General features: G+C 41.2%; 1 protein-coding gene across 1 annotated transcript; it reads right to left on the minus strand.

Moving 5' to 3' along the window:
- Positions 1 to 1,091: 1,091 nt before the first annotated feature.
- Positions 1,092 to 9,163, minus strand: LOC122189930 (aldo-keto reductase family 1 member B10-like). The gene is made up of 10 exons (XM_042889449.1): positions 9,055 to 9,163; positions 8,225 to 8,392; positions 7,055 to 7,171; positions 6,260 to 6,337; positions 5,356 to 5,478; positions 3,946 to 4,052; positions 3,680 to 3,761; positions 2,887 to 2,970; positions 1,987 to 2,069; positions 1,092 to 1,638 (listed from the first exon to the last, which is right to left on the minus strand). Exons 1-10 carry the CDS (start codon positions 9,121 to 9,123, stop codon positions 1,596 to 1,598), a joined length of 954 nt encoding a protein of 317 aa, XP_042745383.1. The 5' UTR covers positions 9,124 to 9,163; the 3' UTR covers positions 1,092 to 1,595.
- Positions 9,164 to 11,518: the final 2,355 nt, after the last annotated feature.

Genomic DNA, 11,518 nt, shown 5'->3' on the forward strand with positions numbered 1-11,518 from the left:
TCCTGATATATACCTCGTACACATCCTACACCAGACAGCTATGTCCTGAAATCATCAGCTTTACTGTATGTATTCTTAAAGGGAGAAAAATAAAATAATTATCTTAATTATCACATTTGCCAGTGTGAGACAACATCCAGAAGTCAACATGCCTAGAAAAGCAGGTACTTGACCTCAGGCATGGCATCTGCGTTGTGAAATGTTCTCTGTGTGAGCTGTAGCGTTTGCAGTGTTTCTCCTGCTTCCCTGGGTGAGGCAGCTCAGGGGGGATGTGCTTCCAAACCTGGGCTGGAGTAATGCTTTTCCTCGTTGCTGGGAAATTTTTTGCTTTTAGGAACACATTGTCGTACAAGTGGTTCCTGGCTTGTCCCCTGAACCAGAACCACCTCCCCATGGCATCTGCTGCAGAGAAATCCCTGTGATGGGTCCGTGGCATTGCGTGTTGTGTTGGTATTTTGATGCTATGGTGAGGAGATGATTTTTGAGACACTACCCAATTGGCACCTTAACTCATGCCTTACTGTTGCTCACCTGGCATCCCAGTCAGACTTTCTGTGGTCAGTGTGCTGAATGCCACAGAACAGACTTTTAAATTCAGCCTTTGCTTTGGTCTAGTATCATCTATCTGAAAACATTTAAAGCGATTTTGAGTCTACTTCAATGCTTGCATTGGTGTTTTTAAATAAAATATATATTTTTTGTATTTATCTTAGATAAAGCTAGAGCCTGTTTGGATAGACTGTTACCAGCAGAACTGCAAAAATCTAATTTTGTTTGAGATTTCCGGGACCTGTGATCTGCTGGGTCTATTTTCTTGTGAGTTATCACTGCCTATGTTTCTGTCTTCACTTTTTACACCTTTAAATTGTACAAAAAGTTGATTTCTGGTTGTTCAGAGGAGGGTCCGTTTTAGGTACAGCTCTAGCCTGTTTGATACCTAAGTCCCAAATTAATTCCTGGGACAGGAACCATAGGAGCCTTTCCTTCCTGTATTAAAATTTGAAAACCAGACTTCAGGCGTGTTTTTATAATTAACTACATGAAAAAAAATCTAAGTGTCAGACTGATGAAGTTATTCAGACTTCTCTTTTTTGTTTGCTTTTATTCAATCTTTATTCATATAAAACTTTAAAGCATTAATTATTCATACTGTAAAAATCACAACTATATAAAAAGCAAAGTAAATAAGCACCGCATTCCTCAACAACCACTCATGAGCCAGTAAGGCTTACCGCACTGAAAACAACATAAAAACTCTGGTTACTTACGGGGGTTTTCTTCATTTGCTAAACATGTTTTCAGTTAAGCAGGAGAAGGAAAAACAGAAATGAGACGTTGAGTTAAAAAAAAGAAGTAAAACCAGATTTCTGCTAAACCTCTCAACAAAAGACCCATTCCCATTGATGCGTTCTTTCACCAGCTAGTGGTGTCCTCCTGAAAAAGAAGGACAAGTGACCACTCCCAATGGCTGTTGAGTACAAAAGAAGAAATCAGGACTCAGCTATAGAAGTATTATATATATATAGAAGCTATTAGAAGTCCCTAATCCAGAGGGTTTGCGGTGGAGGATGTGGATGTTGCTGAAACTGCAGGTGTTAATACTCTGCACTGAATGGGTAGTCCTTGTGATTCGCAGACCTAAGAAGAGAAAGAACTTGGTTATTTAAGTGTTGAACCAGGTGTCTTCAGCTGCATTTCCCTACTGTAGTCTCCATTCTTCACTGCTAACATATGCAAGCCTTGCAGCTGGTAGCTGTCATTAGTAGTAATAACGGCTTGAGAACAAGCATATGCAACAAGATACTGAATGGAAGGCCCTGAAAACTCTTCCTCCTGGTGTCCATTGCAGGATATGTCTTGTTACCTGACCTCTAGAGTTTTACATGAGAGACTTCTCATTTTGGTCATGTATGCTTTCAAGATACAGGGTATGAAAACACAGAGACAGACAGGCCTGATGGATAATAAAGATAATAAGGAACATACTGCAGCACTGTAATCGCTCTCCAGTTTCTGTTAAAGGTGAGGATGACATCCATCTCCTTTTTAGACAGCTCGAAGTCAAACACCTCGTGGAAAAAAAATAAACAAGAAAATGCTCTTTTTATTTAGGTTCATAAGTAGTTGGATACTGTGTGCTTCTTTCATTTGTTATAGCTTCAGTTGGGAATATACTGCACGCACACTAGAAGTAGTTGAAAAATCATCTTATTTCGCAGCCAAACAACAGTTTACTAATTAGTCCTTTTTCTCTGAAGTGCTGTTCGAAGCAACGTCTCATAGTTCTAGGTGATTGAATGCAAACACCACTTCCATTTGCACTGTAATACATCATCAGAGAATTTAGGTGCTAAGTGTAGATTACTCCATGCATCAAATACTGGAGCAGTAAATATTTCTGCTATTACAAAGGACTCCTGGGTACCAACTGCAGATCATTATCTCACAGTAAATGTCATCTAAGGATTTTTGCTCATGGTTAGCAGAAGAAATGAGTCCAAATTTTGCAGCATGAACTGAAAGTAACAGAGATACAATCTGAGATCCAGCTGATTCTCACCACCAACAGGAACCACAGCCTCAAAATGATTACTGGGTCTAATGTTTACAGTTCCTCCCTTTTGCCCCAGAAAAATGGGTTTAATAAGGATCTCTGAAAGTAAGACCCAAACTGGGATTCCACTTCCAGTACTGAAGATCTCCAGCCTTCCTGTTCTAACCCATTTCTCTTTTGACAGGAACAAGAAAAAGAATTCTGCCTGGTAAGGTTGTGCTAGGACCTGATCTCTACATTTCTGTGCTCCCCTTCCAATGCCTCTCCGACCAAGTGCTAGAAACACTCAGGAGCTATGGCTGTGGTTGTAGTAATCCCAACAGAAGCCTCACCTGCATGTTCTCCTTAATGCGCTGCTGTTTGTCAGACTTGGGAATGACAGCCAAGTTCCTTTGGATAATGAACCGGATCAGAACCTAGAAAAGAACAAGTATTATGAATACAGAGCTGCCAAGGAAGCAATTCTAATGCATTTTGTGTATTTTTTCCCTATTCCCCCGTCCCCCCCCCCTCTACTTCTTTCCCCCCTTTATTCACAGATTCTTCTTTCTACACCCGTGTTTGCTTTTTGGAAGACTGCAATTTTGCACAGGCCAATTATGATGATCCAGCATTTATTTATGGTCTAATGAGAAAATTATCAGTTGTTTCTGGCTTACGCTGTTTCTACATCTTTGCTCCTCAAGATTTTTTCTTTCTTTTAGGGTTGTGGAGGAGAGAAAAAACAATGTTGTTTCTGGTTTGTGTTACATGGGTGCTCAGGCCAGATAAGCACAATACTGCAGACTGTTTTGGCTCAGAAATAAGTACCTCACCTACACAAAGATTTTTCAAATCTTTAAATTATATACATATATACATATATATATATTTAAAACTTTCCCCTCTCATTGGTAGCCTGTTGGATACATTTTTTTCCTGCTCTGCCTTTCTTAAAATATGACTATGGTTGATTGCCTGTGAACATAATGGATTTGTTTGAAGCGCAGTTCCTGTTCACCATTGGCAAGATCTCTTTAGTGGGACAAGCAAAGAAGAAAAAAAAAAAAAATCACCTTGCATAAATGAGCAAGTTTCAAAGATTCTTTGTGAAGATGAGCAGTTTGCTCTGTCAACACCTCTTACCTGGGCAGGGGTTTTATGATATCTTGCTGCAATCTCTTTAATCTTAGGATCCTCCAGCAGCATAGGTTCCCCTGGTTTGGCCCTATTAAAAACACAAGACAGGATACTGAAGATGGAGATGTATTAGCATCTCTGCAGGAAGAAAGGATTTGCAACAAAGCAACAGCAGTTTTCTCATTGTAGCTGCATCATTTACATATTTTGCTGCAAAAATTCTAATTACAAGTGGCAGCCTTTTGTGTGGAGAGGCTGCCATGCTTTCTTACCATGGCCGATTAGGAGAGCCCAGGGGGCTGTATGCAGTCACAGCAATTCCTTTAGAGTGACAGTACTTGATCAGCTTCTCCTGGGTCAGGTATGGATGGCACTCGATCTGCAAGCACAGCAACATGGTGGTTGGCACGGAGTAACATTTTAACTCCTCTTGAGTCACAGATAATGTGAAAACACTCCCAGGTTTACTATTAAAATGATCTTTTAAAAAAGTCATTCACATCACAGCAATGTGTAAAAAAATTAGGCAAATCAGTCTTCTTGAACTAATCAGGAGAACAGTGCTGCATCTCCAGAGGGACAGCTCAGAACACCTGAGCCATCCTGAGCCACCTGAGCCTGCTCTGAGCCATCCACTCTCTCCTCAGGGAGTCTGCCTGATTCCCAAAGAAGCCTGGGGGCATGAGCTTCCTTAGCGTAGCCTTTCTGGATATTTTCTAGATGATGTGCAGAATACACAAACAAGCACACATTGCTGCTTTGCTGTGGGTTCTCTGACCTTCAGAATGTTGCTGCAGTATGTTCCTTGGCTCCTGAAATTCCTACTCAATCACAAAGCCAGGATGTTCTTGCTTATCCCTTCTTACAGAAGCATTATATAAAGTTTAATAATATTTTACAGGTGCATAAGCTTTTCTATTTTCCTCAGTGTGAAGCCAGTGCTTTAAAAACAACGTATTTGCACAGTACTGCTTGAATATTTTTCCACATAAAAAAGGAGTTTGTTGAATCTGTGAACATGATATGAATGTTTGCTTCAAGCCTGCTTCTTATAATTAATTCTGGTGTTTTCTTTTATTTTGAAAAATAAATAAATTCAGTGAATGTGCTAAGGCATTCCTGTACATTGCCACACTTGTGCAGTAGCTTGCACTGGAGATCTGGCTGGTTATCCCTGAGCTGGCACAAGTGGGCCTGTGACAACTTGCGCTGTGATGTGAGTGGTACTTGGGAGTGTGAAAGGGGACACACAGCAGAAAATTGCAAGGACTTACACAAGGCCAGAGATATTTTCACTGTTTTTTGATGTTTAAGAACGAAATAGTCTCATCTGTTTCCTATTACTGTGGTATGAATAAGCCAAACTGTTCATGTTTTAGATGGTATTATTCTCAAATGTCCACAGCATTACACACATGCAAGTCTACCAAAAAACAAAAATCCTTTCTTTCAAGACTTCTGTGAGGTAAAAACCATTAGCACTGGTGTAAAATTCACTTGTAGTGAAGCTCTGTGTATTTCAGGCAGCACTGACCTGGAGGATCTTCTAGACAATGAAAGGTACCTCACTGCTTTGTGACATCTTTCCATGGCACCAAACCATTAAAAAGTCATGGCAGAAAACAGGCTTAAGTGCTGAAATGTAGCTTGAATATATTTAGGAATAAAAATCAAAGTCTTACCTGGTTAACTACAGGTTTGTATTTCAATCCTGGCTTGTTTAAGATTCTCTCAATCTGTTCATGGTTAAAGTTTGAGATTCCAATGGCTTTTACCTTGCCGCAGTCCACCAGCTCTTCCATGGCCTAAAGAGGAGGACAACAATTGTTTACTTGTGAGGTGGTATTAACTGTCAACCATGATACTGTATTTCACTAAAGCTACTGAGAAACCAGCAAGCAACTCATAATAGATTTAAAAATGGTACATTCAATTTAAAAATTGAAAGTCTTTGTGTCTTGTGTTATCTGAGTACTTTATATCATATTGCTGACGGGAGAGTAGCATAAGAATGAGTTGGTCAACCTTTTAACAGGGTACATATATTTTGCTTAGGCTCCGAGAGTCTACTCTGAGAATCTATGTTAGCTGTAAGCTGGTTACAACATACTTTCTTGAAATTGTACTCTACTGTTGCAGAGAAAAACTGAATTCCCAGAGCCACAGCATCACTGTTAGAGGTAGCAGGAGCAGATCCTGAATCCTCTCAGTCCACAAGGAAAGTAGAATTGAAGGATGCTGATGCCCTTTGCTGCAAAGTGCAAGAATTCTTATCTGTATGAAACTCACAGTAAATTAACAGCCACACCTGTATTAATCTATACCTCAGCTCCACTGTTGTGCATATTTAAATATTATTTCAGTGATAGCATCCATAGTGCTGTTAGGTTTGTCCTCTTTATTTATAGGAAAGACATCTCCTTCTGGCTACTCAAAACAAGAAGAGGAAGTAGCAGTTCTGGTTATAAAATATAATACTGTGTGACTACCCTCTGTGCCCAAACCTATTCCTTACTTTCATTATGCATGCACATCTCTGCTGCATTTAATTTAGACACCCACACAGAAGACCAAACATTAACTTACCTCCCATGTGTCCAGAAAATCTGTGTCACTAGGAATAATCATACCCTTGTCATCTTCAGGCAACAGTTCTTCACCAGCCTATAATTTCAAGGCAGAAGTCACAGATACTTGAGTTGAATTTTCGACCATATGCTAGATTTGTGACTGGAATTACAGATCAGAAGTTAGCAGTTTATTTAAACATATCACGTAACTAAAAATGATTCACATTCATCAGTATTCTCTTGGATGAGTGCCATGCTTCTACAAATTCATCATTACAAAGAGACAGGAATTAGCAGTAAACATCTTAATGGCTTAAGCAGGTCTGTTGTGAAGGGAACAGCCCCACCTCTACCTTTATTCTAGAGTTTCTATTTATTTTACACTGGTGCAGACTGGGTGAAAAAGAAACACGTTCTTTCTGCGTTATGTGTGTTTTTTCATGGTTGGTTACTCCAATTCAAGCCAACACCTCTAGCTGAGATTTCACACAGATCTGGCCCAGTAGAAGTTCATGATCCTGAACTGCACCCTCATGGACTGGTTACAATTTCCCTGAAGACTTAGAGAGGTTATTAGCAGGGCTTCCAACCACAATTATCTCACTCTAACAGAAATGGACAGCCAGACCCACACTTTCAAACATATCACTGCTTAGTTACTAACTGAAATCATACTTCTGTCAGACTTAGGGAGGAGCAAAATGAACTGTAGCACATCCTAGCTGTATAATGAAGTAAGCCACAGCATTATAGAGAGAATGAACTATTTCCACCCAGGTAAGGAGAAAAGAGGAATGTAGAGCAAGACTACCTTGAATCCCATAGGGTAGTGCATTAGGTACAGGTCGATGTAGTCCAGTTGCAGCGCAGTAAGGCTCCTTTTGCACCCTTCCCTTACCAAGGACTTCTCATGAAATGTGTTCCACAACTGTGGGGAGAAATCAAGCTCAACTGTGACTCTACAACTTTCACCATCCAGATCAGAGGACAAGAACCTCTCCCTTGCTGGTTAGGGAAGACAACAGCCTTCCCACCCACTGAGTGCTCACTGAAGACAAGGATGCTAATATTTTAATGGTAGGATACGACAAATACAACACAAGTAAAGAAGTTAGTAGTGAAAATGGACAATCAGATGGACAATCAAGAGATTCTCAGAACCAAATGAAAAAGTGTATCTGATACAGCAAAATTTCTACTGCTACAGATTATTTATATACACTCATTTTTTTACAAACCAAATTTCATGAGCATCGTATAGCTACCCTCCTTCTGTCCCTTTGATCTGGCCACTGTGAGGATTTTTCCTTACTTTTGATTACTTTTGAAATGAAAATTCAAGTTGTTTAAGTAGAACTTACAAGTATTATTCAAATTAAAAATTATTCTTTAACAAAAATGAAGAGTGTGTGGAACAGCTTATCTATGCTCAGTGTTTTACGGCTTTTTGCTAGAAAACCCAGAAGTCAGAAGTTTTTTAGTTGATGTGTTCTCATTTTGTGGTAGTAAACATTGCTGAGACAAGTGAATGAGATAAAGAATAACAGTACAAACACAAACTGCTTCAGGTTTAAGTTCCATAGTATAACTATATACTATATACTTCTGTTCACTCTCAGACCTACATTTTCTGCACGATATAATTCTCAGATGTCTTGCACACCAATAGGTAGTACAGTGTCTGTGAATTCAAACATCTGATTTGTCTTGTTTTCCTGATCTTTCTAGAGAGCATACACATGAACCCTCAGTAGATGCAATGAAATTGTTATGATGATGGCAACAGCCATCCTATTTTTCCAAAGTTTTCACCAGTTTCTAATAAAGTTCAGTCAAAATTGAAATAAAGAATTGAATTCATAGCCCACAGGCATGAAATAAACACTGCAGAAGGGAACAAGCCCTTAGGTTACTTTATAGATGAAAGAAAGGTTTATCGGCGAGAAAACTTAAATGCAGCAACATTCCTGCATCGTTATACCTTAGTGACAATGAAGAGGTCTTCCCGCTTCACAGCCCCCTCCTTGATCTTGTGCTTGATTGCATTCCCTATTTCATGCTCATTCTGGTAGAAATAGGCACAGTCGATGTGGCGGTAGCCAGCATCGATAGCGTGTTTCACCACTTCTTCCACCTTCCCTGGAGGAGCCTGAAAGCAAGCACAATCATACCATGAACCCTCCCTTTGCCACTGGCCAGCACCCACTGTGACAGCCCCCCGAAGTCTCCCTGTACATCTGCTGCTCCCTGTCACCAGCATTTAAACTGAATTTTAACTTATCCTCTTTGTAGGGAAAGGACTGCAGCACTGGGAGTGGAACAGAAAGAAGTTAATTTCTGCCAGACATTAGCAGATGGATTGAACGTGATCTGCAGAGGTCCCTTCCAGCCCCTAGGAGTCTCTGGTTCTACGATTTTGACCCTGCCCTTTCTAGTAGGCTAACACAGTATCATTTCCCTCCAGTGTGACTCAAGGAATTTTGTCACTTGCAGCCCCATACACAGCAGCCAGCACTGGGACAGGAAGCCTTTTGCAGTCCAGATTTTTTCCCCTCCCAGCTTCTGCCTTTTATTTGGACTTTCTCCTCTTACTCTCATTTTACTTTTTTTGCCATCTTTCTTCACTTTCCCCCCTTTTGCCCCATGCCTGCTGCCTGACAGTCCATCTGTCCAGTTACGCCAGTGAGGCAGCCCTCCAAAACCTGTTTTTTTATATTTTGTCACTCCAACCCTACTCTGCCCCCTCCCCTCCCCCCCAACTCCCCTACCTTCTCCTCCCTGCAGCATCCACAAGAACCACAGCACCACTACCTGCCAGGTGCCCAGCCCCAGGATGGGCATCTTCATCTTATTGTTCAGCTCCATGCAAGGCACTGCCATCCTGTCCCCACTTGTTTCCCTTGGTCGCCTCCTGGTTCTGCATGCCCATTGCCACTCCCAGGCACTTAAAAAAACCTGGTACAGCCAGCCCCTGCCTTTCTCTCCGCCTCCTCCAGGCTTTCGTAAGGCATGGGGCCCATGATGTTGAGGTTTTGGTTGGCTGCCAAGGATTTTTCTATTCATTTATTTTTTTGTTGAAGTGGAAATGCCTTAATCAGTGGTGAACTCAGTGCTTCACATGCCTTCTCCTGAAGTGCTGTGAGCCTTCAGAATGTTGGGAGAACTGCTGCAGGAGGTGTCCTGTGCAGATATCCTCAGTTACAAGCAGAAACAAACAGCCTGAAACTTCCATCTTTTATTCCTAGAAAAGATCAGATTCACCACTGCTCAGAAGAATTCATTACAAGGGAGCATGAGCCTCTTTTTACCCAGCTTACGCATCCTCTCTCTTTGCAGAAGTATCTGTTCCTAAATCACTCCCTATGGGACCACTGGGGGTGTTCAAGGCCATTGGTTCCCTGCATTCAGCTGAACTGTTGGCTAGCATCAGCAGGATGCCAGGGGCTGGAAAAATGGGGCTGTAATCGCAGCTTGCCTGCAGGAGTGCTTCAGTCTGATCAACTCACCTGATGCGGGGTCAGCGCTTGGAGTTCTGACGTGTGAAGGCTGCAGGGAGCCTCATGCAGCCACTGTACCTCAGTACGAGAGGCAGGGGTCTTGGAGGGCCAGGCTATGCAGCTGTCAGACAGATCCAGCAAAGGGCTACTTTACATAAGGGGCTGAGGTGAAACCCATAAAATTCAAAGGGAGTGTTGCCAAGGGAGAAATATCAAGGGTTCACCTCGGTTCTCACTTTCATGGCTCCAGCTAGTTTTGTTTCCTGTACTGTGCTTGTCACTATGGTATCTGAATGCATTTCAACAGCTGCTATGTATGCTGACCACTTCCAAAAGTGATGTCATTTATTTGTGGATGTTAATATGGGTTAAGAGACTTCATGTTAATCATCAAAGCATGGCTCCAAGTTTGTAGTGGGTTTTATCTCCTTAGGCATATAGGAGGCCCCTGCCTCTTGTACTCTAGAGGCTTTCAGCACCTAATTGAACCATAACTTTATCTCATTTCTCAGAATTGATTTTCTAATCACCTATAAAATTGCATGCCTTTTTGCTGTGTCTTTTAAATGCTTCCCACCATAATTCTGTATTATGGATTGAATGCTTTCCCACATGTTCCTTTCACTTTCCCATATGTTTCTATTCAACATGTGTTGGCACAATCACAGAGTCCTACACAACAGGATAAGCTCTTTCAACTTTTTCTAAATAATCTGTGTTCAGGCAAGGACAAAAACAGACATAAATTCAGACACCAGACATGCATTTTGGTTGAAAAAGGAATCATCTCCTGGGGCAATTATAAAGGCAGCATCCATTTGCCTGGCCCCTTCCTTGCTCTGTGACCTCAGGCAGGTGTGAGTGGTGATCTTTCTCTGGACAACAGCACAAGAAGCTGCTGTAGAGAATTGGATAATTGTGGCAATAAGTTCACTTCCTCACCATAACCCCATCCTACTCTAGATGAGGCTACAGCCTCTCTCCTTACATTTTGTCAAATTAACCCACCTTGCTAGTTCAGAACGCTGATCTTACTGCCCTGTATATTTACCTTTGGTAATGTTTTATTGGTGATTCTTACCAAAAAAAAAACAAAACAAAACAAAACAAAAAAAGGTATCTATGGAAAGTACTATAAACATGATATCATGTCAGTGCCTTACCTTAGGCATCTTGTGCCTTTGCTTACCTTGCTATACACTTCGCTTATCTTGCTATAGACTCCTTGATTGGTATTGACCTCTCCCAACTTACCACCTCAGTCTATGACACTTGGTCTCATCTGGCTAGCAATGATATCTCATCTGATATAATATGTTCAGAACTCAGCATACCCTGTGACACACTGTGTGGGTTATCAGTGATGGAACATAGACAGTGGACTTACCAGTGGTAGGACTGTTGATGTCAACATATTTTGGGACTGCTAACACTTTGTTGCCTCTGGAGAAAACAGCCTCTTACACCAATTCTATGGAGATGGATCAAAAGGGAGTCAGAAGACTCCAGGCAATACTCAACAACAGGAGCTGTGTCTTGCTCACCCTGGTGTAAGTCGTGAAATACGTGGAACAGGTAAGATCAGGACTGTGTAATCGTTTGTGGATCCATCTCCCAGATACTCTTTGCAAGGCTACAACACTGCCAACAAGCACTGCCCAGAAATCTACAGATTGTAAATGATATGTCCATTTGGAAGACATCAATGAAATAATTCTTATTACAGAAGGTAGAGTATCTAAATTGCAGAAAGATATAGGTAATAGCACTTTGCTATT

The sequence above is a fragment of the Lagopus leucura genome, unplaced genomic scaffold, assembly GCF_019238085.1.
Source record: "Lagopus leucura isolate 7727_CA_CO unplaced genomic scaffold, USGS_WTPT01 Super-Scaffold_100159, whole genome shotgun sequence".
NCBI classification, from domain to species: Eukaryota; Metazoa; Chordata; class Aves; order Galliformes; family Phasianidae; genus Lagopus; species Lagopus leucura.

Coding starts and splice junctions, on each gene's coding strand:
- LOC122189930 (XM_042889449.1), bottom strand. CDS start 9,123: ATGGCAGTGCCTTGCATGGAGCTGAACAATAAGATGAAGATGCCCATC. Junction 5,479..6,259: donor ATTTTCTGGACACATGGGAG/GTAAGTTAATGT, acceptor CCTCCTCTTTAG/GCCATGGAAGAGCTGGTGGA. Junction 1,639..1,986: donor AGAGCGATTACAGTGCTGCA/GTATGTTCCTTA, acceptor TTCTCTTCTTAG/GTCTGCGAATCACAAGGACT.